General features: G+C 55.7%; 5 protein-coding genes across 5 annotated transcripts; 2 read left to right on the forward strand and 3 right to left on the reverse strand.

Annotated features, from left to right (window-relative positions):
• Nucleotides 1–1433: 1433 nt before the first annotated feature.
• Nucleotides 1434–13219, reverse strand: BKA78DRAFT_345881 (uncharacterized protein; the record flags this gene model as incomplete). Its single annotated transcript, XM_066890509.1, has 3 exons — nt 1434–12875; nt 12932–13089; nt 13165–13219. The coding sequence occupies 3 exons, from the start codon at nt 13217–13219 to the stop codon at nt 1563–1565; spliced, it is 11526 nt and encodes a 3841-aa protein (XP_066740976.1). The 3' UTR covers nt 1434–1562.
• A 528-nt stretch (nt 13220–13747) lies between these two features.
• Nucleotides 13748–15267, forward strand: BKA78DRAFT_183524 (uncharacterized protein). The gene has a single exon (XM_066883451.1). It carries the CDS (start codon nt 14187–14189, stop codon nt 15003–15005), a length of 819 nt encoding a protein of 272 aa, XP_066740977.1. The 5' UTR covers nt 13748–14186; the 3' UTR covers nt 15006–15267.
• Nucleotides 15268–18712: 3445 nt separating this feature from the next.
• BKA78DRAFT_355277 (uncharacterized protein) lies at nt 18713–19228 on the reverse strand (the record flags this gene model as incomplete). The annotated part of the gene is made up of 3 exons (XM_066891880.1): nt 18713–18851; nt 18904–19129; nt 19213–19228. The coding sequence occupies 3 exons, from the start codon at nt 19226–19228 to the stop codon at nt 18713–18715; spliced, it is 381 nt and encodes a 126-aa protein (XP_066740978.1).
• Nucleotides 19229–19987: 759 nt separating this feature from the next.
• Nucleotides 19988–21449, forward strand: BKA78DRAFT_183498 (Alpha/Beta hydrolase protein). Its single transcript, XM_066883450.1, has 2 exons — nt 19988–20322; nt 20477–21449. Exons 1-2 carry the CDS (start codon nt 20253–20255, stop codon nt 21187–21189), a joined length of 783 nt encoding a protein of 260 aa, XP_066740979.1. The 5' UTR covers nt 19988–20252; the 3' UTR covers nt 21190–21449.
• A 2325-nt stretch (nt 21450–23774) lies between these two features.
• BKA78DRAFT_255164 (NUDIX hydrolase domain-like protein) lies at nt 23775–25229 on the reverse strand (the record flags this gene model as incomplete). Its single annotated transcript, XM_066884971.1, has 4 exons — nt 23775–24057; nt 24112–24529; nt 24593–25033; nt 25112–25229. 4 exons carry the CDS (start codon nt 25227–25229, stop codon nt 23775–23777), a joined length of 1260 nt encoding a protein of 419 aa, XP_066740980.1.
• Between the last annotated feature and the right edge of the window lie 64 nt (nt 25230–25293).

Here is a 25293-nt window from a genome sequence, read left to right on the forward strand (position 1 = left end):
CCTTTTGGGTAGGTGCGCCCTCGTAGGTGACGCAAAGGGAAGGCCCAAAAACAGTAATTAGAAGACATAGAGCTTGTGAGGTAAGAGACAAAAATATACATGTGATGAGTGGTGCAAAAAACAAGCGCTTATAGACATATCTAGACATGGTTATAGGGGCCACTACCAATGGGAGCAACTTAGCAATGAGAATGAGAGTGATTACGGCGACGCAATGTCGAGACGGTATTAATTGATTGCTGGGTTAGCAAGGGCTGATGCGTTGCGTTGCGTTGCGTTGCTTATGAGTCTGCATTAATCACCCACCTATCCACCCAGCTAGGTAGGCAGGCGGGTACACCAAGTAAGATGGGGGAAACGGCTATTTTAGTTTACATACTAGGTTAATATAGGTGGTTTTTGGCTTGCTCATTAAAGAGGAGGGAGTTACAGCGCGCATTTGGATTTTAGAAGGCACGTCAGATACCTGCCAGTGCTTCAACACTACTAGCGCTGTAATGCTACATGGTAACACAGCACAACATCATGACCAATCACGTCGCGAAAATCAGCTTCTCTTCTAAAATCATTTCTCCTTGCGTTGCCTTTGTTAACCTCTAAATTAGCCTTCTAGGCAAGCGCTCTCATCAAGGTGAAAGGGAGGAGGGAGGAGGGAGGTGAGCTGTTTCACTCTTGAGACGAAAAGATTTACCACTCTTCAATCAGTTCAGTTGGTCAGAGAGATGATTCCAGGTCCCTTAATTTCAGTCAACAAGTCTTCCTACATCTTCCAGCGCAGTGGAGGCTATCAAAGCAAACAAAGGCAACACGGTTCTTGACTTCTTGTGGCCAGGTAGGCATCGTTGCAGCCAAACTTCTTTTTTTAAATCGTACCGTCAAGATAGACAGTTGATGACAGCCAGTCGCTCATCGCAGCACCAAGACCTTTCTTCCAGCAACAGCACTCACCACCACAGAGTCTCATCTCAGTCCAGTTCAATCAAGTAAACACAATGATCAATCAAGTCTATAAGTAAACTCGTGACACCATACAATCCCCAGCACCCAGCACCCACCACCTCACCTCAAATGCCACAGCGAACAACAAAGCGGGCATGTCAAAACTTGCCGAAATCCACTCAACCACCAACTAACCCCTGTATTAAAAAAAAAACCAAAAAAAAAATTCACCGCCCACCAACGACCGCATCACTCCACCACGCACGCACCCACCCCCACCGACCGACCAACCAGCCCATGATATCTTTCTGTTTGGCACTTCGTAAAAGACGCAAAAAAAAAAAAAAAAGGAGAATTGGAGATATGAAAAGAATAAAAAAACTAACAACGGGGTGAAGATGATCTGTGGGGATAAGCAGATAAAAAAAAATAGACTCCTGTAAAACGCCCATCGCACTGCAAGCCGCCCATCCATCCATCCATCCATCCATCGCGACCTTGCTCTCGCTCTGTTCGCTAACCCCGACTTGCATGGTAATAATCGTCTTCGTCTCTTCTCCCTCTCTCCTCGCCACGAAGACAATGTGCTCCACTCCCTCCACGCCGCCCCTCTCACCCCACCTCTACAAATACGGCATCCAAAGCGGATCCGTCATGCAAAGCTTTGCCGGATTGACCGCCATGGCGACGAGATCAATGACGGTCTGGTTGGCGGGGAGGTTGTTGCTGGTGGGGCACTCGGCGAGGCCCTTTGCGCGCTTGACAATCTGGGTCGAGTTGTGCTCGACGCTCTCGCGCAGCTGCGTCTCCAGACCGCCGGCCGCACCGCCACTGCCCGATGCCGACGCCATCGACGGCGGCTGCCGGTGCTGCTGCGTGTGCCAGTGCAGCATCTCGTCGCGGACAAACACCGACAGCTGCATCTCGAGCTCGCCCTCGGGCTCCACCAGGCAGCGCGCGATGGCCATCATCGCCGGCGCGAAGATGCCCTCGGTCGCCAGCGGGCCCATGAGCGTCTGCAGGTTGGGCGTCAGCCGGAAGGGGACCGGCTCCGGGTTGTGGAACAGCGGCTTGCCGCCCGCCATGCTGGGGACCAGCTCCGAGCCCCAGATGTTGCCCGTCCGACGCGAGATGTTCATCTTGTGCGGGTAGCGCGTGTTCATGTGCATAATGTACGTGATGAAGGTGAGGGCGGCCAGCTGGTTGGAGAATTGTCGCCGGAAGAGCCACAGGTCCGAGAATTCGGGGTACGTGGCGTTGAAATAGTCGAGGACAGCCGTGGGAGGAACGTACTTTTCTTGCACGGCTGCAAAGATTTCGAGTCGAATTGACGCGCTGTGCTCCATGTTGCGCTGGCGGATCAGGTCGGCCTGAGGGTGGCCTTGCGCCGGCTGCGCCGTCATGAGCTGTGGTCCAATGCTGCGCAGCTTTTCAATGGCAAACAGGATCGGCTCGTCCTTGTTGACGCCGTTGCGCCGACAGTGGTCTTCGTAGATGCCCTGCAAGCTAATGTACGACGAGTCATCCTGCACCATGCGGACACCGGGCGACAGAGGCACCATCAGAGGCAGCGTAAACTGCAGATTGCGACGTCTGCTCTCCTTGCGCTTGGCGAGAATGGTGTTGAAGATGCGGAAGAGCTGCAAGATGCGCTCCTCACGTCTGCAATTCCTAGCTGCTGGATGCTGGATGGCAAACGGATGAATGCTACCGTCGTGGCCACGGATCTTCAATCTCCTATGGCAGAAGCCCACTGTGCGGACCAAGTCAATGTCAGGCAGGAAACGCTCGATACGCACAAAGTCCTGGTTCTTGTCGCGGTGCAGCAGATACTGCCCAGGAACCTCAATCTCGTCAAACTTTTGGTACTTGAAATCACTGAGATGCGTCGTGTACGTCTCGAGGTTGTGCGTCAGGCGCCGGCGATCCAGCTTCTCCTCGAACCGATTGCGCCACTTGCGCAGCTTCTGAATGTACTCGTGCATCGTCGGCTTCTTGTTGACAAAGTCGGCCTCGAAAGACCGGCGAATGTGCGGTGGCAGAACCGATTCGGCGAACCGAGTGATGTTAGCCTCGGTTGAGTTGGGAAGCTTGACGTCCTGGGCATACAACGCGGGCTGACGGCCAACATAGCTCAGACCGTCGTTCAACAGAGCGACAATGAGCCTGTAGGCGTCCTCGTCGGGCGGGCACTTGAAATGCTTGGCAATGCCATCGCTCATCGTTTCCATGGACAGCGCCAGGAGGGGGAAAGCCGTCTTGAGCGCGGCCATGACCTCCTCGACATAGTCCCACGGCTTCTTGAGGACTGTCGACTGCTCGCCATTCGGGGTGCCCTGGCCTTCGGTCTTTGGACCATTCTGGCCATTGGCCTGACCCTGGCCGCCATTGACCGTCGACCCGGGTCTCTCTTGCGACCCCTCGCCGTTTTGCTGAGACTGGCCGCCTTGCGCCTGTTGCGCCGCCTGCTGTGCCTTCTGCTTAAACGCCTTTTCCCTCGCCTCCTTGGCCTCCTGTTGCTTGCGAATCTGGTGGTAATCCTCGCGGCTGGTGCGCAGCTGGAAGAAAAGCGCCTGCGGGTACGTCTTTGCCAACTTGCCGAGAATCTGTCTGCAAATGGGGGCTTCGGGTCTCGAGAGACCGCCAAACAGCTGAGGAATGTACGTGATCCAGTACCAAGACGGAGTGTCTCCCTTAAAGTTCTCAAACGCCTTGGCCAGCTGGCGCTCGCTGTTGTCGAGGCTGAGCAGCCACAGCACACGGCCCAACAGCTCGCGCGACTTGTGGTTCTTGTACGAGCCCGCTGCCTCGAGGTAGCAGCTGATGGCATTCTCGGCCTTGCTGAGGTCCGACGGATTCTCCTTGAACAGGTTGTCGTTGTAGCGGCCCCACTCCTTCCAGGCCTTTGGAAGCTTGATGTCAAAGTACAGCGCGCTGCCATAGGCGTCGTTGGCGTCATTCTTCTGGCCCAGCTTGGCGAGAAACATTCCCTTAAGCGTGTAAAACTCGGCCTTTTGCTGGGCTCCAAAGTAGTTGAGGTTGGTGTTGTTGATGACGTCCAGCCCGTTGTTGAGCTCCGCCTTGTTCTGGTAGTGACATTTGGCCTGCTCCCTGAGCTTGAGGAAAGCCTCCTGGATCTCAATGTTGGGCAGCGTGTAGATGCGGCTGAGCTGGTTGATGCAGACCTCCGGCAGACTGTGTTTACGCGCCACGTGGGCGAATCGGTTGATGATCCAAGCCGTCTCGTGGTAGCCGCGGTAAGCAAACGAATTTCCACTAGCATTTCCCTGTGGCTGAGGGAGCAGCTGCAAGTACTTCCCATTGATGAGGTGGAAGATGTGCTGGCGCCAGGTGACGAGGTCCTGCCAGGCGTTGATGTCGTCCCAGAAGTTTGGCAACCGGTCTCTCCAAGTGCTCAGGAGAAGCTTGAGCTCCTGAGACTTGTGGTCCAGATTCTGCTGGTTCGTGTTGGCCAAGCTGTTGCAAATGACGCTGGCATCGTGCAGCTCGACCAGCTGCTGGAAGTTCTGGAGCAGCGGGATATGCGCGTTTGTGATGTGCTTGGGCAGCTGGTGCCATTTTCTGATTGACAGCTGGATGGCATCGTCGCAAATCCGGTTGAAGTCCTGTGGCGACTCCTGCTGCTGGTGGAGCTTGAGTAGCGACAAGAACGCCTGGAAGAAGACCCGGCGGGGCGTCGGCGCATCCGAAACGGCCTTGATACTTGACTCGAGCTGCTCGCGCTGCTCACTGTTTGTCCAAGCGTCAAACTGCCTCCACATGGCCTCCAGGTAGAGATCGCTAAAGTTCTCGTGCTTCGCAAAGTCACTCAGAATCTCCCATTGTTGAAGCTTCTGCGCGCAAAGCACCCAATGGTCCTCCCAGAGCATGTACTCTTGTTGCGAAAAGGGCAGAGCGTTTGTGCGGGCCTTGAGCTGGGCCGACTCGTACAGCTTTTGCGCATTGTCCCACATGCCATTTTGCTCGTACGACAGAGCGGCATTGGTCTCGACAAATTGACAGCGCCTCCTCCAGGTTCCGTAGAACAAGTCTTGCTCCTCGAGCTGGCAGTATGCCTGCAAAAGCGAGTCCAGGTTACTGTCCCTAATGGCTGGTGTGTCGATGATGGGATCGATTGCGTAGCTCTCCATGTAGCACAGAGCCGTGTACCAAGCATTGTACGTTTGGGCCAGGAACTTCATGATGTGCGGAGGGAACTTGACTCGCGGTCGAGCCTTGACAATCGCTTTTAGCATCGTCTGCACACAGTTGGGGCGCTCGTCGATGGATTGGATATGGAAGTCTTTGGTTAGAAGCGCCACGAGACCTTTCTCCAAGTCGGCCTGGTCGTCCCTAGGCAAGGCAGCCCAGCAGAGCGGGAAGAAGTTGACCCAGATGTCGCTTGCGAGGTTCGAGTCGACGTGCTGGAGGTGCATGAGCGGCTCCAACAAATCGCGCACCTTGACTTCGCCGAGCGACTGGACAAACTGACGGTGTTGTGCCACGAGAGACTCGAGTGAGTCGTCAACCATGGCATCGCCAACGCGCGAGTCTCCCTTGTACGTGCCAAAGAGCGGCGAAGTTTGCATGACCATAAAGTCTTCGTGGTGCCGACGTGCAGTAGAGCTCATCTCAATCGAGCCGAACATGAGGTGAATGACCTGATTCAGCCAGAAGGAGCGTCCCAAGATGTCCCAGTTTTGACAGGCAATGACATAATTGAGACGAGCGCTGGCGGTCCGGCTGAGGCTGCGGTCAAAGATGGTCATGAAGCGATTGCGCATCTCGACGTCTTCTGCTCTGGTACCAATGAGGAACGCATGCTCCATGCGGACCGTGAGCTCAGACCGCGTGATCTTCGGGTCTTCGTAAATGCGAATGACGAGGTTTAAGAACTTGGTCAGCAGCGTCTTGTCGGTACGCTGCTCGAATGCCTGCATCTTTGACAGGACGGCCGTCTTCTCCTTAAGAGTCGGTACCGGCTCACTGCTGTCAAAGATCCATTCCTCGGTCAGGTCGACAATCTTCTGGCAAATGGCGTTGCTGGGCGAGCGCTCCACAAGCGATGCCAGCACAGTCAAGAACGGCCGGCGCTGGTCTCCAAGGTGTGGCATGCGCGAAGCCAAGAAGTCAATGGCTTTGAGAATCAAGCTGGTCTGAATCTCATGCTCAAATGACCCGGCAGCAGGACCGTTCGGCTGGTCTGGACGTGGTGCCGCGCCCGCTTGTCCCTGAGCTTGAGGCGGCGCTGTGAGATGCTCCCTGCTCATAATGTTCAGAACCTTGCACATGGACGCAATGTGTTCGGCGGCAATGTCGTCAGGCCGTCGTTGGCACATGGTCCAAAGCAAGTTGATAGCCGCAAGATTATTGTTGTTGGACAGCGTCTCTGTGGCCACCTGGTTGCAAAAGGCGACAAACTCGGTCGCGGGCGTCTCCTCTGTCGTGGTTCCATCCTCGTCGGTAGCTGGCTCAGGCAAAACCTCGAGAACGCACTTCAGCAGGGGCTGGAGCTTGAGCCTGCTATCCTCATCCGGCGACGAATGCAAGCAGTCCTGGATTTCGGTATTATCGCTGCGAATCAGCTTCTCGAGCATCTTTTGGAATTGCGGCAGATGCGCTATGATCCACTCGGCAGACTTGACGTTGACAAGGACGCTGAGAATCTGCAGTACGTTGATGAGACGCGTGGTGTGCAGCTCCGGCTTCTCCTGCTCGCCAGTCTTGGGTTCCGCAAGGCAAATGTGCTCAACACGACTGAGGATGCCATCAATCTCCAAGTCGCCCCAGTAGAAGGGCGAGAGCATCTCGTGCAGGAGATACAGTGCCATCTGGCACGCCTCGGTCGAAGCCGGAGGCAAAGGCGGAGGCGGGCTCATCGAATCCTTTAGCTTGGCGGATGGCACAGGGAAGCGCTCCGCCAGGTGCATGATGAAATGCACGAGGTACTTGACCAGCACCAAGCGCAGCTGGGTGGGCGCGACAAACGATCTCTGCGGCGCGTCGGGCGCAACCATCGAGCCATCATGCTTCCGCTTGGGAGACCTCGGCCCAGGAGAGATGCGCAGCTGCTCAAGCGTCAGGCCCGACTCCTTGGCCGAACGTTCCTCCCAGCTGCGAATCAAGTTGATCAAGTTGAGCACGATCCTCTTATGATCTCCAGTGAGGTTGGGCGGCTGCGCAATCTTGGACAGCGAGTGGATGATTGTATGAGACAGCGGCTCTCGAGCTTCGTAAAACAGGTCCGGATAGCGGACGAGGAAGTTGAAGATGGAAATGAGCTGTGACAGATTCGAGCTCTCCTCGGTGAGAATTTTCTTTGGGATTCTAGCCCACATGGGCGGCTGCTTGTTGTCGACGCCGCCGATGCACTTCTTCAGGGAGGGAGCAAGCACCTCGAGGGCCTGCATGACGAGCGGGCGGCCCTCGTTCTGATGCGCTTTGAGGAGCTGCGAGTAGATCTGAATGGCAATCTTTGGAGGAGTCTCGTAGTGTGCAATGAAGTACGAAACGAGGACGTAGGCAGCATGTTTGTTGATGATGTCTTCCAACTTAAGGAAGGACCATCCAAACTTAATGATGTCCTTTCGTGCCTCGTGGACGCTGGTGTGGTGGTACTTGAGCAGCAGCGTCGACATTTGCAGAAGCTCCATGCGTGAATGATCAACGCCCAGTTGTCCCGTCTCTTCCACCTGATCGATTGAGTAAACCCGCCAGATGCGGTGGTGGATCAAGTCGGTCATGGTCCTGTCCATGAGCTTGGTCCCCTTGACGGTCCCCTTGGCCTTGCCAAACAGGCTGTCCCAGTTGCGCATGACGTCCATGGCGAAGATTGGATTAACGATGTAGTGGAACACAAACGTCTTGGTCTTCTGCGTTGTGTTGCGCCCGGTGTAGAGGTCGATGCAGCGCGTCACTAGTGTCCGCCAGTAGTCGATGCTCTCGCTAGCGATCATTTGCTTGTAGATAAAATGGAAGAGTGACGGGCAAGCCTTGAGCTCCTCGCCCGTCACAGCATCCACTACCTCGACAAAAAAGTCTAGATTGTCAGGCTCGTGAGTCAGATAGTTAGTGAAGACGGTCATGATGTCTTCGCCCGCCTGCTCGACAGCGAGACGCAGGTTGGCCTCGATTTCGTTCTTCCTCTGACGCGTCTCCAACATCTTGCCGGACTCGAGCAAAGCCTTCCGTAGATCAGGGTGCTTGACAAGCCACGTGCTAGTCTCAGGATGCTTGCACACGGAATGGACCACGTGGATTGCGTTGATGGCCGCTGGACACCGCTTCTGCTCATCATCAATCATGAATGAATTGATGAAGCCTTGCGTGTCTTCAACAACCGCCGTCCTGAGAGGACCACTTGCCGGATCTGCAACAAGCTGAGCGAAAAATCGACCGTTTGCGTGATCTCTTATCATTGGCGCAAACTCATTCCATGCCTCTTTCGGGTAGTGATTGAGATACTTAATCAACGGTACCCTGAAAGGACTGTAGTGCGTCCTCCGCAATGCCGACTCCAGTTCCATGACCCTCTGTACCAAGGGGGCAAGGAAGCTCACAGCTGCCGCGGGCAAGAGATGGAAAATGTTGAGGATAGCCGTGACTGTCTTCATTGGACGACTCTGCTCAATGAGGGTGAACGAAACGGCCTGCAAGACGCGTTGATCGGCAATGACCTTCATGTGGTCGAGCAGGCGCGCACCAATCTCGACCTTGAAGTAATTGGTAAGCAGCTTCAGCAACCGTGCGAGCCCGTCCAATCCTTCGACCGTGAGTTTCTTGGGGTCCTGAAGATTGACCAGAATCGGGCGGAGACCGCTTTGGAGCACATCCTTAGGGAGCTTGTTGGTAGTGTGCAACACTCCCTGCAAGCCCACGTTGGCGGCCTCGACTACCTGCGGCGACCGAGAATAGAGAGCTTTGAAGAAGACGGCGATGACGCGGAGGAATGTCTGGTTGGCGGAGGTGGAGGTAAACTCAGGGAAGGTTTGGGCGGTAGACAGGAGCTTGATACAGGCGACCCGAAGGTTGACAATGGCCTCGGCATTGCGCTGTTCATGGGGTTTCGCAGTCAGTCCCTCGTCCTCGGCATCAGCAAGTGCCAAAGCCTCAGTGAGAAGACGGGTCAACAACTCGTCAAACTTCAAGACTCCGTGTCCAAGCTTGAGGCAGAAAGTGACGGCGTCGATGTAGCCGATTTGCGTCGAGAACGGCAGGGCTCGAAGTGGCTTGTTGAAAATAGGATCCAACAATCTCTTGCTGACAGGCAAGACCAGCTCGTGCATCTCCGCGCCAGACAATTCCGCGATAACCCTCAGGTTTTCCTGCGCGGCCTTGCGAACGTACTTGTTCAAGTGCGAAAGCATGGTGACCAGGAACCCGCAAAGACTGAGGAGCTTGTTGTTGTGATCCGGAGGCTTGGAGAGGTCCTCCTTGGTCCAGAGACCACCACACCTCCGCAGCAGCTTTTCGAGCGTCCGCTGCGCATTCACCCGGGTCGAGCTGGTCAGATCAAGCGGCATGTCTTGCATGACGTAAATCAGCGCCCTGGCGAACTGGTTGAGCCGCTGGCCTTCGGTGACCCAAGCATCGCTAACCCCGAGCTTCGTCGTCACAATCTCAATACCGAGAACTCCGCCGTGCTTGATGAACCACTCTTCCTGGTGGCAGTTGTGGCAAAAGATGTCGGCCAGATTCTTGAGCAAGGGTAGCTTCTCAGCCTTCTCGGACGAGCCGAACAATGTGACGATGGAAGCGTACAAAGACTTGAGCGCTTCCTCGGCAGCGTCAACCACCAGAGCATCATCAGACGCCAAAGATTCGCCAATTGCTTCAAGGAGCACGCGGCCTTCGACCAGGACCGGGCCTTCGCCAGTATTGACATCGAACGGCTTCTTCTTGTGCTTGAGGTACGCCAAAGAGTAACCAAGCTCCAAGAGGGCAAAATGCCGGCAGACACTGTGGATGAAAGCATACGCATCGTCCTTGAGTTCGGGGATTGATGCGGCCGTCATGACGGCCTTCAGCAGCTTCCTCAGAGTTTCGTGCTCGGCGTACATCTTGACAATCGACTTCTCCCGTTCCGATGCATCGAGGACATCAGGACCAACATCATGCTTACCCGCGGCATAGTCCTCAGCCTGCAGGCGAACCATTTGTGCAAAGTCGTCGGGAAGGTGGTCGGAGCCGAGGAAAAGCTTTGTCTGCGAAACAACAAACTTGAAAGCCTGCTGCTTGTGGAAGCCGTCCGACTTTATCGCGGCAGGTGCCTTGGGGACCTCGTTGAGCTTGGCTATGGCGTTCTCAACACCAACGGCGGCAGGAAATGCGCGCTCCTTGGTCGAGCCGATCAATCGAATGTCGTAGCTGGCAGCGTCATCGGCATACGCCTTGAAGTCGAGCTCCGGCGGCGCTTGCAGGAATTTGCGGTTGCGGCCTCCCAGCTTGCCAAGGATGCGCATAGTCGTGTGTGCGTGGAAGTGGCTGTAAGGCGCAGGCTTCAGATGTTCCCAGAGACCTTGCATGAGCTCGTCAATGACGGGCGCCATGATGGGGTCTAGGTAGTCCGCAGTGAGGTTGTCAACGCAGAGCTCAAGTGTGCGCAATCCTTGGCCAACAAGATCCGAGCCTGCTCGAAGGGCCACGACCAGCGGCCGCATCAAGTAGCTCAGGTGCGGCAGAAGATTGCTCAGCCGCGCCGGGACGGTAAGGGATAGCTCGACAAATAAGTCGCGGTCTAAGGGCTTTCTTGCGGCCATGAGAAGGTTGTTCAACACTTCCAAGAGCATTTCCAGCAGAGGCAGAATCTCCTTGTACAGGAGCTCAAAACGGCCGCCACCTATACTTCTGAACAACGATCTCAGAAGCAGAAAGTAGTTCATGGGTTCTTCCGCCGTCGTCGAGAGTTCAATTGACTTGGTCACAATCTTTGTGACGTGAGGTAGCAGCACCTGCTCATTCTGCTGCGAGAAGAGGGTGACGGCCATAAAAGAGAGTTTGAACAGACGGAGCAAAATCGACGCCTTTTTGACGTCGGACGTGCCGACCTCATCAATCTTGCCAATAAGGAATTGAAGGAGCATGCCGGCGAAGCTGGGGGAGGTGGCTTCGCTGGCGAGAAGGAATTGAGGGATGTGGAGGAGCGAGAGCTGGTCGAACGTCATGTCGTAAAGGTGGGGTATCTCGGATTCAAAGACTTCGTGAAAGGTTGCGGGATCAATGTGGTGGAATACGGTGGCAAACGTCTCCAAGAGCTCCTTCTCCTCCTTGCTGCCATTCGACAACATCTGCTGGGCGCCCATGAGCTCGCTGGGAGACATGTTTTGTATCTCCATCTGCGGCTTCTCGACAGCATAGTATCGGAATATTTGTGCGCCCTCGCGGAAGAGCTTGATAAGAACCTCGACCTCCTCGGCGTTGTACCCATAGGAGACCTCGTGCCAGTTGGCTGGCGTTGCAACGCTGGGGTCAATCTCCTCCTTGATCTTCGGAGGATTGCAAGCCCGCAGCTGGTAAAACAGGTTCTTGAGGCCATGGAGAAGATTCTTGAATAGGAATTTGTTGTCGCCGACGGGGTCGGAGGCGCGTTCGCGGGGATTCGATGTCTTGATGGGTGCCGCGGCAAAGATGTCAATCTCATCCCAGTCTGGTGGGTTGTCCTTTTCAGCGAGAAAATTCTCTGGTGATGCCTCGATCACAGGCGGAGAACATTTCTTTGAGAGTTTGACGGCGTTGTCATACTGCCGATTCATTGCAGCAAACTTGTCGCCGATGGCATTGAGAATCATGATGAGATAGTAGCGGGCCTCCTCCTTGGGCTCGAGTTTGGCGATACACTCGGCCATGTTTAGCAGCAGCTTGGCACTCATGGTCTGAAAGCTGGCACCGGGAAAGTTGTCGTGCAAGTTCTTGGTGTAAACTTCGATAGTCCTCCGTATTTGGTCGCGGGACAAGTTCTCCCTCAGGTGATGGATGAGGTCGGCCAGCATGCTATAAGCAAGGGGACGCATCGTCTCATAAACGGTGAGTCCGTCTCCGATGAGGGTTCGCTCGTCCAGTAGCTCATCAATCTTTCCCAAAAAGATCTTCCTGAAGTTAAAGTTGATGATATGCCGAATGGCGACGAGCAGCTCTTTTCGCGCGCCAGACTTTTCCCGGGGGCAATCTTGCAGCAAACGTACGACAATATTCGGCAAGACTTGGAGGAAATCCTGGAGCTGCTGCGCATAGGCGCGGAGCAAGTAGGCCAGGAAGCTCATGGTCTTGACTTGGGCGGTGATGAACTCTCCAAACGCGGCACGGTTCTTGATGTCCTTGCTCACGCCAGTGAAGATGTCTCCTCGAGCCTTGGCTTCCGCGTGTGCCTTTTCTTGCGGTCCCGCCTGCAGCATCAATATGTTTTTGATGAGAGGGACGAAGCGTTTGACATTTCTGTGGACGCAATTCCGGTATGCTTGGAAGAGCGAGACGACAATGATCGGGCACTCTGACAGGACCTTGAACGATTGCATACCCTTCAGCAGATGCCGTGTCTGTTGTGCCTCTCCTCCAATGTCGCCCGACATTGACGACGACGCCGATGCGCCTGGTGAGCCGGGCCGTGGCGATTGCGAAAATTGTGTATTGCTCGGTGTCGACGGGACAGCCTGAGAGGCGGAGCCGGAAGGATTGTCAAATGTGTCCTTGACGACGCCATCCATGTTCTCGAACATTTCCGCAATGAGATCGAGAAAGGGCTGAACCTTGTCCGCCAGAACCTTGGTCTGATGCCGCTCAAAGTCCATAATGATCTTCATGCACAGCACCGCATTATCCTCATTCTCGATTCTGGCCAGAACCATTAACCTGTCGACGATCTGCGGGGCATACGGTTCGAGTGCTTCGACGGGGGACATTGGCAGCCGGTGAAGGATTTCCAGCATGCAGTTGCGTAGCCTCTGGTATTGGAGTCATTACTCTGGTCACACAGTATCGAGAACGCGCAACGACCAACCTGCTCCTGTGAGGTGCTTATGAAGACGGGCTGCCCCTCTAGCAGCTTTAAGAATATGGGTATAAATTTCTCCAGGAAGACATTGTAGCTCGAGCCGGAGCAGCACTGCTCGATGTTGTCCCGGATTTCTGTTGCCACGCCAGTCTTGACTTTGAGGTCTACACCAAGGTCCAGTCAGCCCACGTGTCCCCGTATCGCTGCCTTTGGGGCTTGCGAAAGGGAGATTGCTGTACCTGAAGCTGGATCTACCAGCTTATTGAGGTAGACCTCTATGAATTTGTCGGCCATGGTGACGACGCCGACGGCGTGTCAGCCGCGGAGCAGCGTCGCTCGCTTGTGGTCCGTCTTGGGTTGCTCGTCGCCTTTGGAGGCTGTCGACAGCGTAGCCTTTTGCTGGAAAGCCTTTAGTCGTGGCGGCGCATTGAGGTCGGTGTGCTGTATGAGGCCGGCAGAAGTGTTGCAGGCTATGCGGGTCGCCGGTTTGCAGGGACGGTCAGGGCGTGTACGACGTGTGGTAAAAGGGTGTGATGATCCGCAAATGATTGGCGAGATGCGGCGACTCGGTAATGGTAGGGAAGGGCGAATTTGAGCGTGTGGAGAGGTTGCGCCGTGGGACGTGGTGTGGGGAGCTTGAGCTTGAGAGAGAGAACGGCGCTGGGAACGCGGAAGAGCGAACGCGCCGCTAGGAACTACGCTGATCTTTGCTTCTTGGGGCAGCCGCGCAAGCCCTAACACTATTCTTTTGTCGGTTTGGTGTGCACAGCGACGATGGCTGCTCCCTGAACACTCGCCTTACTATTTGACAAGGCTTGGGAGCTTGGTAATGGTAGCAAAAGTTTTGGCACAACTACGACGGCTCCCCGTATCTTCGAGTAGGGTGTTGAAAGCTCCCTGACTCCACACAGAGACCCTGGTTATACTCTATCCAAGCCTTTTTGACAGGGTGCTTGAATGCTCCCTATCCACACGTTTACGAGATGGATAGTTTCCATGTCCTACCGTCACCAGCTCAAACATTCAGTTGTGCCAAACTCATTGCGATGACAGCATTGCAAACAACAAGCTCCATCCCTTGCCTTTCCTCGAATATCTTTTGAATTCTAGCGTATTGATGCTATACCCTTAGCCCTCGACGCCAGTCTTAACAAGATTGTCTAAGAAATGCTTCCGGTACCAGACTAGAAACTTCCCAAGCTGCGCTCGTGTCTCCAACATCCCAAAGACCAATAGTAAATGTAAAACGGGTATCTCCAAAATGAAAAATTCGTCAACAGGCGCCAGTCTGTCTCGGCTTTCTCGCTGGCTGCGCTGCGCCGCGTCGTTATCCTCGTCGCTCACGTTCTCTTTCTCTCTCCGTGCTCACCGCGCGATCCAACGAGCTCCTCGTCCTGGCCTTTCCGCTCGGCCGCTCATCCGCGCTGCGTCTGCCCAGGCCATCGCTACTCGTGTCCTCAAACTCATCCTCGTCGTCATCGTCATCATCGTCGTCATCGTCGGCATCGCGGACGTTTCTCAAATCTGGCACGCGCTTGCGCTCAAAGTCTTGCGCATGTGCCGCATGGAGAAACGTCGTCGTCCGCGATATGTTGCGCTGCAATGGAGTCCCGTGCTCGCCGATGCTGCGGCTGCGCGTGCGCTGCGCTTCGAGGTGTCCGGCATCAGAGCCGGTCGAGGTGGCGCCGGCGGTTGTGGCACTCCGCGCAGAGGACGGCCGTTGACGAGCCTCGCCGTTTTGATTGACCGATGGCGCCTGCGGAAAGCTCTCTTCCGACGTCGCTGGAATGCTGTATGGCAGCGGTATGTCGCGCGAGGCACGGAAGCGACCGACATTGGTGCAGTGTTCGTTCTCAACGCGAAATATGGTCCACATGCCTCGGCGGAAGACTTCCGACAAGCCGATGAGGAACGAGAGAATAGCCGAGTGCTGCAGGTCATCGCCGTAGATTGCGTAAAAAATCCAATTGAATCGCAGGATTGGATCCAAGAAAATGGCGACGTAGTACATCCAGACATGCTTGTAGCCGAGATAGTTGCGGAGGAATGGTCTCTTGGCCTGTGGATCCAGCAAACCTGATCAAATTAGTCGCATGGGCTTGGAATAAAAATTTCGACTTACTGAAATCCATAATCAGGTCCCAGACACTGGTGTATAGACCATTGATGGTGGCGAAGGCGATAAACACACTCTTCAACTCGAGCGTCTTGTTGATGCGATACATGCTCAACGTCGCGTAAAAGAGAATCGAGGCTGTGTACTTGCCACAATTGACAAGATGCGGGAAAAAATTGCGCGTGTCGTAGTAACGTCTTATGCACTGAAAGGCACGCCAGATGCTTGGCAGAGTCGTGAAGAAACCAAGAAGTCGTGAGTGCGATGAATTGCACTGAGTGGGGTGCGACCACCCCTGCGCGTATAGACAAAAGAAGAGCTCAATGTTCTGGAGAATGGGTTAGTCAATGCTGACGAGCCAGCGTGGGACGAAACTTACACCCATGGCGTATGTCAGGGAGCAAAACATGTCGCCAACGAAGAAATCGCGAAACTCGACTGGGTATATTCCCGCCAAAGCGAGACGCCACTGCAAAGCATTAGCAGCCGTTGAGATGACAGCACTTCCAGACTTACCAATGTGTACGCAAACCACTTGCGGCTGTGATGGTAGAGCACTCGCGCAGGGAAGAACAATACAACAAGTGTTACGAAAAAGAGTATGACGGGGTAGTATATGTATAAGTCATCCCCGCCATAGCGATTAAAATTGATCCACATGAAGAGGCCTTCAAGGAAGAAGAAGAAGCAAGGAATCTACACAAGTCAGCAAACGCAAGACACATCAATTCGCGAGTACGTACCTCGCACAGCTGCCGCCAGTCAAGCTGTGTTCGCGAATCAAATTCAAAGACGAAGCCATAGTTGATCTTCTGCGTTGTCCAAAGCCGACAGTCCACGCAGAACAGGAGGAACAGCAGGATCATCAGGAAGTACCCGGCATACAGCTGGAGCAAGAAGCTAGTATGCACCTCTAAGGTAGCGTCGGAGCTTTGCGCGTACGAAGAAGCTTGGACAAGCCCTTGGAGACCAAACACAGCCCCCGTCGCCAAGAAGACTCCGTTCCGGAAAGTCGAGTCGGTGTAGTCGCCCGCCCGTGCAGACTTGACCCTCAGCTTGCCAATTGCAACCTTATGATTTCCGCTGTAAAAGTACCTCGCGTACAGGTCTTCGGTTGCGTGAATGTAGTTTTCAATCACGTCGCTCTTGACGAACCAAGCTTGGTTGACCTTTTCGTTCATGTAGCGCATGGCGGGTCTCGCGTTGACCGTCTTGTCGTACTTTTTGTTGATCTTGCGGAACGCCGTGCGGTTAAGCAGAGCATACGACTTGAGAAGCTCCAATCCGCGATAGTATTCTTGCAGCGCGACCTTGAGCTTTCGCTTTGCAGTCCGATAAGGGACAGTGGCCGGCTCCTGCCGACGAGTGTAGTCGCGTCGGTCATGGAACTGACGAGGCGTTCCCAAGTCTGCAATCGAGTTGGAGGCTTTGCTCGGCGTCCTGGAGTGCGCAATCTTGTCGGGCAACTTTTTGGCGGCCTGGACAACTGCATCCAGGGGATTCGACCAAATTTTGGATTCTGATTCGCTGCTGTTATCAAGATGCGGACCCACCAACGCGGCAGCGGCAGCCCGCTGACGATGATCAACTGCCCTGTGGGACCGAGAAGCGGTGATCTCCTCCAAACGACGATCGCGCATGCTGTGCAGTTGCTCTCGGAGCAGCACAAGTCGCTTGGTCGCTTCATCCTCTTTTTCTCTGTAAAAGCTTTCAATCTTCTCCAACTCTTGATCCAGGAATTGGAAAAATTCTTGTTGGCGTGTGTGGATATCCTTGTAGGCTTCGAGTGGTACATCCGCATCCTGCACGACTGCCGTGGTACCAAGCGACAAGACTTTCTTCAGCTGGACTCGGGAGCCTTCAGTGACAGGGGAAATGTACGATTTCTTCGGCTGAAATATTCCCTTAAAATTCCCTGACGAGTTCGCCCTTGGAGGCGGTATGGCTGAGCTACTGTGTTGTCGTGGAGGCATGTGTCTCTTTGGTGCCGAAGGAGGCGATGCAGAACTTCCCCTGCGTTTGGGCGCGGCTTCGGGGGTGTCAGGGTCCATCGCAGGGTCTGGCAGCGCCAGCGAAGACAGCTGATCACCCCTTGACCGAAGTGGAGGAGAGCCCAAAATGCTGCCATATCTCGTCAAAGGAACAGGAGTATGCTCGCCCTCGGTTCTCTTGATGAGCGCCTCCCGTGGTCCACCAACACCCGGTATGTCGCGCGGCCGCGACTGAATCTCTCCGCCATCATCTTCGTTTGTATCATCGGATGGTTCCGTGTCCTTGAGGTCGACTCGTTGTAGCGCGTGCGCAGAGGTCACCGGTGCAGACTGCGCCAGTCGCTTGGGCGGGTCCCGGGGAGTCTGCTGTGTAGCATTTCGCAAAGCCCGTGAGATGGCCTTGAGCTTCTTCTTTCCAAGCTGTCGATCCAGAGTCAGCAGGACATGTCGCGCCAATGCTACCACTCGTAATCACCTTGTAGTTCAAATATTTCGCTCGCCACTCCGGGACCAGCTCTCGCTCCAACTCCCTAGTCAATGGTCAGCGTGCCGACGGTGAGGAGGTCGTTTCGCAGGAGACGCGTACTTTGCGAACTTCATCCGCGCCAAGATGGACGATGGAAGATTAGAGCTTCAGAGTATCGCGGGCCGACGACGAGTCTAAAAGCAGAAGCGGCAGAAAGTGATGATTCGGGGGTGCGCAGAAAAAAAAGAGAGCTTCGGACGGTTTTGGCCGTCGGTCGTTGTTGCGGCCTTGGCACCCACGCTGGCTTCCCGTCCGGGTCTCCCCGCGCCGCGCGCGCCCCACACTTCTGGCTCGAGGCAGATCCCGTCCGATCGCTGGCCCTTGGCCCTCTCCCAAGAAAAAACAAACACGCTTTTCTTTCACCGACGCGTCCATCAAGGTCGCCAACCTTCTTATGGCTTCTGGGCGGCACGCTTCGCCCGCTCACCGTCTTCAAAGCTCAACACCCGCGTCCTTGGAATTCAGTCGGCCCGTCTTGTTCCATCAAATCGGCTTCGTGACCGTCGACCCGGCTTTGACAGGGCAAGCCAGCGAGGATGCAACCCAAATACGTCACTGGGACTCGTCGACACTACAAGGAATCCATGCCCACCAGCCAGGTGTCATGCTTTTCAAAAGCAAAGCCAGGCATCAGAGCTGCCTGAAGTCCACGCTGCTCAAGATTGTCAGTGTTTCGAGTTCGACCAACCGTCGACACATGTGCAAAGCAAGCAAAAGGAGGACCTTGATGGCTACTGAGCTTCCTGGAGCTCTGGTACGCGGGTATTTTTAGCGCGGGCATGGCTCGCGTCTAGACCTTGCCTCTTCCAGTCCTGACCGCTCAACCCCCGCTTTTGCTCAACCGCGCAGGATTCGAGGCCTTGGGCGAGGGGCTTGCCGCTCGTCGTTGTCATTTCTGCCAGGATCCAGCTTCGGGTGCTTCTGATGGGCCCAAAGTGTCGAGCCGACTGCTATCGAGTCTAACTCTATCTGCCAGATGTCGTACCATTTCTCCTTGATTAGGTGACAGCTGTCAAGCCGGGTCCATTTTCACAAGTCACATCATCAATTCTTTGTCCTTGTTTGAATTTCATTCATTCATATCAGCCTTATTGGCAGCCTCCGAGAACTACTTTGGTTCTCCCGTGTTCCGGATATCGTCAACTCGTACAAATCTAGTAGCCGCCAAACTCGCGCTCGAGCCTCTCGTTGGGGCCGTGGTCGGGGTGGTACTCCTCGCGACCGCCGTAGTGCTCCTCGTACATGTGCTCGGCGTTCTTCTTGGCCTGGTGCTTGGCCTTCTCGCGGTCGACCCTACAAGCGCTGTCAGTCATTGCTCTCATTATTCTTGTCAGGGAATATGTACCAGTCGGCGCCCTTGGTCTCGGCGAGCTTGTCAACCTCGGCGGCAGCGAAGCCAGCAAGGACCTCCTTGGCGAAGGCGTGCTTGACGGGCTTGCCCTCCTTGCGCTGGTGGTCCTCAAAGGCCTTGAAGCCAGCGAAGGCGGCACCGCCAGCGAGCAGCTCGTGGCTCAAGCTGGACTCGTTGTGCTCGTTCTCGGTGACCTCCTTGTAGGCGTCGTGAGATTCACCTGTGGTAGAGCCGTTAGCATTGGTGTTGCAGTGCAACGAGGGGCAGCAGAGCGGGGTAGCTCTCAGGGGTAGAACAACTCACCCCAACCGAAAGGCATGATGACTGATTAATGGAGGGTATTGAAAGAGGTGGATTGAAGATGAAGATGGAGTTGAAGTTGTTTGGAGAGTGTGATTGATTGCTGAAGATGGTGAAGAGAAGGGGCAGATGGAGGGGTATATATACCTAGACTCCTGGGGTGTCGGGCCCTGCATGTGGCAGGCCATGCCGACGTATTCCGTCATATGGAGGGAGGCGTTCCTCTACGTAGCCACTCGTACGTTTAGCGGGGGACGGGCGAGGGGCGGACGTTTCCCTTCAGCTCTGGTGGGTCGACGACAGAGACGGGGTGGCTTGAGAGTTAGTGGCTCCTTAGCCGTCCACTTCATCCGGCAGTCCAGCTGGGCAAGGGTCCACACAAGCAGAGTTGAGCAAGTTAGAGGAGGGCACGCAAGCGGAGAGATGTGGTGCCTGGATCGAGGGCCTTGCCGTGCGGAGTTGCCCAGTGCAACGGCCACGACGTGAATACGGGCCACATTGACGTCTGGCATTGGACGGAATCGCCGTCAGGGTCCTGAATCAGGAGGATGTCCCTGTCAATGGCGCGGCCCACAGTGGTGGTGAGGTGGAGCTCCGAAAGCATCCGGCCAGACAGTTTGAAAGTCTACTGCAGCTGCAATGCAGAGCTCACAGAGTTGAGACGAGAGAAATGTGACGTGCTGCTGTCAGAGCACGTCATGGGCTGCAGAGGTGCAGAGGGCGACGTTGAGGCAATGCCCTGGTGGCTGAGCTGATGGGCACAAGCTTTCTGATGGTTGCACAGAGCTCCAAGCAAGCTTTCGGCTCGACGCCAGATCGCCCTCGGCGCTTGGCAAAATTGCTTGGTTTCTGCACGAACCCGACAAAGAACAACGACAGACCTTCTTCGCTTGCACCACCCCAGTCTCGACGCTGAAACTGCTGCTGCTTCACCACCCTCAGCAGCTTACGCACCCTCGTCGTCATATCTCGAATCCAGCCCATTCATCCAGTGCAACAACGCAACACGTCTCTGGCTTCAATTCGCCACTCTCGAATCCACCATGGCACCTCGCATGCCCACGCCCGCCGACTTCCCGGCCGCCGTTGCCAGCTGCCTCGAAATCGTGCCTCGTATGTCCATCCTCTCGCTGCCCCACCACTCTGGAAGCTCGACCCTCACGGCACACCGCCACCACCGCCTCCTCGCTGTCAACAGCCACCCAAACTCTCGCCCTAGTCCCAACCCAGTAACCACTGACAAGACCGTTCCGCTCATCCGCCACAGCTCCCGCAAACCATCCCGCAACCAATCTGCTGCTGCTCCTCCACGGCCTTGGAGACACGCAAAAGTCCTTCGCCAACTTTGCCCGTCAGCTCAATCTTCCAGAGACGGCCTGCATCGCCCTCCGCGGCCCCAAACCGCTGCCCTTTGACCTGGGTGGCTTCCACTGGGGCGACGACATCACCGTCGACTCGAGCACGGGCGCCCTCGATCCGGACGCTCCAGGCTTCGGCGCCACGGTCCGCCTCGTGCTCGACGACGTGCTGCGCGGCGTGCTGCTGAACCCAGAGAAATGCGGCTACCGACCACGAAGCATCGTCCTGTTTGGGTACGCCCAAGGCGCCATGGCCGCCCTCCACGTCGCTGTCGAATTCGCCAACAGCAGCCCCTCGTCCTCGAGCAGCAGTGACGCGGAACTCGGGGGCGTCGTCGCCGTGGGCGGCGGCATGCCCTCGTGCTCTCCGCTCCTCCCCGTCGACGCAATGGCCCGCACCCCCGTGCTCGTGTGCAAGGCCGCGCGCAACTCGGGCGTCTCGCCCGCCCAGCTGCAGCGCGTCCGCGACGCCTTTGAGCCCGTCGAGGTGCGCGAGTGGGCCCGCTCTGGCGGCGACGGCATGCCCAGCAACCGCGACGAGATGCTGCCCATCATGCAGTTCTTTGCCAGGCGCCTGCGCAGCGTAAGAGGCGTCCCGTCCGGCGCCGTCGAGCTGTCGTGATGGCTTGCCTATTGATAGACGCCCCGATCCGACCAAAGTGTGGAGTGTGGCGGAGCGGAGTCCCGTGGTGGAGATTTGTCTCGTCCCATCAACATATCAGTGCGAGCGAGCAGCTCGTTGACCGGAGACTGATGATGAGACAATAGGCAGCGACGCTGCTCCCCCGTCTCCACTCTTGACATCGGGGCTCCCCGACGATTGTTGCGATGATGCGGTGGTCTAGTCCGTGGCGTGCGGCCAGCAGGTGAGGTCAGAGGACTTGGCCCTCGTCGTGAACTGCTCAGGGGTGAGAGGCTCTTCGGCACGGCTTCCCGGGTTCGCCCGCCCGTTCTAGCGCGCTTTATGCAGGTGGAGACGACAGGTGTGGTCCTTGAGGCGCAAGCTGTAGCACAGCCTCACCTGTGTCGTCATAGCCTTGGGATAACCAAGCTCATAGGTAGGGTTAGGTAGGTAGGTAGATACACGTAGCAAGACAGACTCCTCTTGAAGCCACGCAACCGTCGACCCGACCACTTCACGCTCAGCCGCTCCTTGTTATTCTTCCAAGGAACTTGTTGAAAAGTTGCCGCGCATCCATCATCACTACTGTCCAACAGACACTGGACACACCCTCCGCAGCTCTGCACAAGAAACTCTGCAGCAAAGCCTCCGAGCAACTCTCAAAGACACAGATCGACATTCCATCGTGGCGTAGTACTCGCCCTCCTGACCTCTGTGTGCTTCACCAGCCTACTCGCACAGAGCCTACCCGCACGCCACTCATGAGACCTAACAAGAAGATGCGTACCTAACACTTGATCATTCAGTCCATCCCAGACAACCATGGAAAAGACGGTCGTCAACGTTTACTTGCAGCTTCAGGTCATCGTCACACTAAGAACCGACGGGTCGCGAGTCCAGTGATCGGTCCGCCTGAGCTTCGCCATCTCTAGTGTTCGAGAGCTTCCAGATAGACGGGGAGGGGGGGTAAACAGACGCCGGTTTTGAAGATGCATTGGGGGGACTGGATATATAACAATTGTCGATGCTGGGATGGCAGTCAGTGCCTTGGTTAGAAAGACCGAGGGGCCCAAGTTGGGTCTTGTGCTTTGAAGTGTTGGTAGCCAAAGTAAGAAGAAAAAAAAAAATCTTTACTGATTTTACTTGGCCTTGAATGATGAAGAGGTTGTAATATGTAAATTCCTAGATTGTATTCTCTGATTCCTCGAAATTTCTCCCCTTGGATTTTTTCAGTGGGTTTTGAAAAAAATTCGATTCGATCATGAGGTACGTCATTTTTCGAACATTGTTTCGAGCTCCAGACTTCGACGTAAGAGTGGTGTGGAAATACTTTTGATGTTGACCTCTGATTCCACAAACAATATCTCTAGTCCAAGTCCACCACCTCCTTTTCGTCCAAATTTTTTTTTTTTTTCCGCCCATCGACTTCTCTCAAGAAGTTAACCAGGAAAACTGTCCTAGTTTGCACGCGATTGGGGCTGAACGCTCCTGAGTAGAGAGGTGGGTGCATTGGGAGTGATCAGGAGACGGCGCAAAGGCTTCAAAGTTGCCATTGGAGAGGGTTACAGCTGGCGTGCGATTTTCCTTCCCTTCACTTTGCCTCCTCTTCTCCCCTTTTCCTTCCTCTCGTCACTTCTCAATCCTTCCCTCTTCTCTCCCGTCCTAAACTGCTATCCTGGCACACCGCAAACTTCTTGACCATGTCAGCATATCCACAGGGAGAACCCAAGCGCTTGGTAGGCGGGGCATAATGGTGCTTGACGATTCGAAACATGGCGCAATCAAGTCCACATCCCCCGAGTCGAGCAGATGGATGCGTTCAGGGAGTCATCAGGGTCGCCGCGCTTCATCAGCCCGTCCATGTCCCACACGCACTGCCGACGTCCCGTCCCCTGATGCCACCAGCACTACCGCCACACTGCATTTCTGTGGCCTCTGCGCTGCGCTGCGCTCCGCTCCACCCTTCCCGCCGCCCTTGCTCCCATCCCGGTCCCAGTCCTAGTCCCTGTCCTTGTCCTTGTCCCTGTCCTTACCGAATGCGCAGACGTGCGATCAAAGCACCTGCCTACGCCCGGTGGCCGGTGCCCATCATCTTGTGGAGATGACTTTGCGCCCCTGTTTGTCTTGCGCTGCGGCGCTCCACTCGAACCCAAATCCTCCAGTTCCGCTCCCGGCCCCTCTCATCCTCGCACGTGTCGTCTGAATCTGCGACACAACCCCTTGTTCCCCCCCGGCTGTGTAAAGTGGTGGCGCGGCGCTGCGGGCCGTTCCGTCGACAGCCGCAGGCAGGCTGAGCTTCTACGCGGGCGGGCACACAGGCGAAGGAAAAGTAGACAACATGGCGGGGCGAGAGCGCTTGGATGCCCCCTGTAGTCGTCTCCTTTCGACTTGGTCTTATGAAGTAACCCGGAACTTGGAAAGGGGGAAGAAAGGAAAAAAAAAAAAAAAAGATAGGAAAATGGCAAGAAAAGAAGTCTCAAACATTGTCTTGAATTTGCGTCTCGTCTATGCATCTTACCATCGCATATATACCTCTCCAATCTCTACATCTATCCACATCTGCCCGCCCGCCGCTCCCCTTGGCCTCAAATCTTGGGCTCCGCACTCGCAAATCCATCCACGACAGCGGCCATGAGCTGGTTGGCAATCGCCGTCTTGGGCGGAATGCGCAGCGCGCCGGGGGTATACTCGGGGCCGGGATCCTCGCCCAGGCCGCTCGTGCCCGTTCTCAGGGCCTCGCGGATCTCGTCGAACGAGAACCAGCGCGCGTCTTCGAGCTCGGCGTCGTGGCCGAGGTGGATCTCTTCGCCTTCTGGGATCGATTGGCCAATGGCGCCAATCATGAGGTTGGCGGGGAACGGCCATGGTCTGGACGTTGTCGGATCAGTGGGTTGTCGTTCGTCTTTTGTCGACGTGACTTACTGGGTCGAGTGGATGACGACGCGGCCGAGTTGAATTCCCGACTCTTCCCACACCTCGCGGCGGACGGCCTCCTCGACGCTCTCGGCAGGCTCCAGGAAGCCTGCCAAAGTGCTGTACCAGTGAGGCGGCCAGCGGCGCTGGCGACCCAGCAGCATGCGCCGCCCATCAGACGACACGACGGCCATGATGACGGTGGGATCGGTGCGAGGGAAACAAAGGTTGGAAACGCCAACACGAGTCGCACAAGGCGGGCGGTCTGGTGCGTCTGCTGCGCCAGCCAAACGGTCCGCGAGGTCCTTGGGGGGACACGTCCGCTTGAAGCCTCCGTTGACGGAGAGGGTTCTGTGGCCGCAGCCACCGCAGAAGGGGTTTCGCGCGTTCCAGTCGAGCAGGTGCCTTCCTTCAGCATAGATGGCACCTATGGGAGAGGGGAAGCGTAAGTCGTAGATGGTCGGCACTGCAGTGCAGGTTATTCACATACCTTCCTCGGCGACGAGGGACAGCTGCATCCGACCTTGCGCAAAGTACGCTCCCGAGCCCTCCACCTTCTTGATGAGCTGCTCGGCAGCTTCGGTGACGCTCTCTTTCGGCGTCACGTCGACGGCCCAGTACGGCTGTCCCGAGTATCTCTCCTTGTACACCAAGCCCTCGCTCTTTTTCCTCTCGTCCAAACCCAGAAATACGAGCTGCGGCCGGTATATCGACGAATTGTACTGCTTCACCAGCTCGTCCTCGGAGCGGTCGTACGGATCGCCGACGACCGCCTCCACGTCGCTATACGACACATAGTGCAGCTTCTCCGGGGTCTTGACCGCAGGATTTAGATGGTTATACAGGACAAACTTGGAGGACGGGTGCTTCAAAGCTTGCGAAAGAAACGTCGTATCCGGGCGCAGGAACGAGACGCGGTTCAACGGAGATCCTGGCAGTGACGTCAACCACCAGAAACTTTTGGACGACAACTCAGTCCAAGAGACGGGCGATCATGGCGCCAACCCACCGGCAAAGTAGTTGGCGACCTCCTTGCCAAACTTGCGTGCGAGCATCGAGTCGAGCTGGGCGTGCGCGGGCTCGGGCAAGTCGGGAATGGGGATTTTGGAGTTTGCGTTGTTGGACATGGCCGCGGCGAGTTTATACTGCTCGAGATAGGAGGTCAATTGCATGCAGCACCGAGTTTTGACC

The sequence above is a fragment of the Phyllosticta capitalensis genome (assembly GCF_038381095.1).
Source record: "Phyllosticta capitalensis strain CBS 128856 chromosome Unknown BKA78scaffold_9, whole genome shotgun sequence".
NCBI lineage: Eukaryota > Fungi > Ascomycota > Dothideomycetes > Botryosphaeriales > Phyllostictaceae > Phyllosticta > Phyllosticta capitalensis.

Coding starts and splice junctions, on each gene's coding strand:
- BKA78DRAFT_183524 (XM_066883451.1), top strand. CDS start 14,187: ATGAAAAATTCGTCAACAGGCGCCAGTCTGTCTCGGCTTTCTCGCTGG.
- BKA78DRAFT_183498 (XM_066883450.1), top strand. CDS start 20,253: ATGGCACCTCGCATGCCCACGCCCGCCGACTTCCCGGCCGCCGTTGCC. Junction 20,323..20,476: donor CTGCCTCGAAATCGTGCCTC/GTATGTCCATCC, acceptor CATCCGCCACAG/CTCCCGCAAACCATCCCGCA.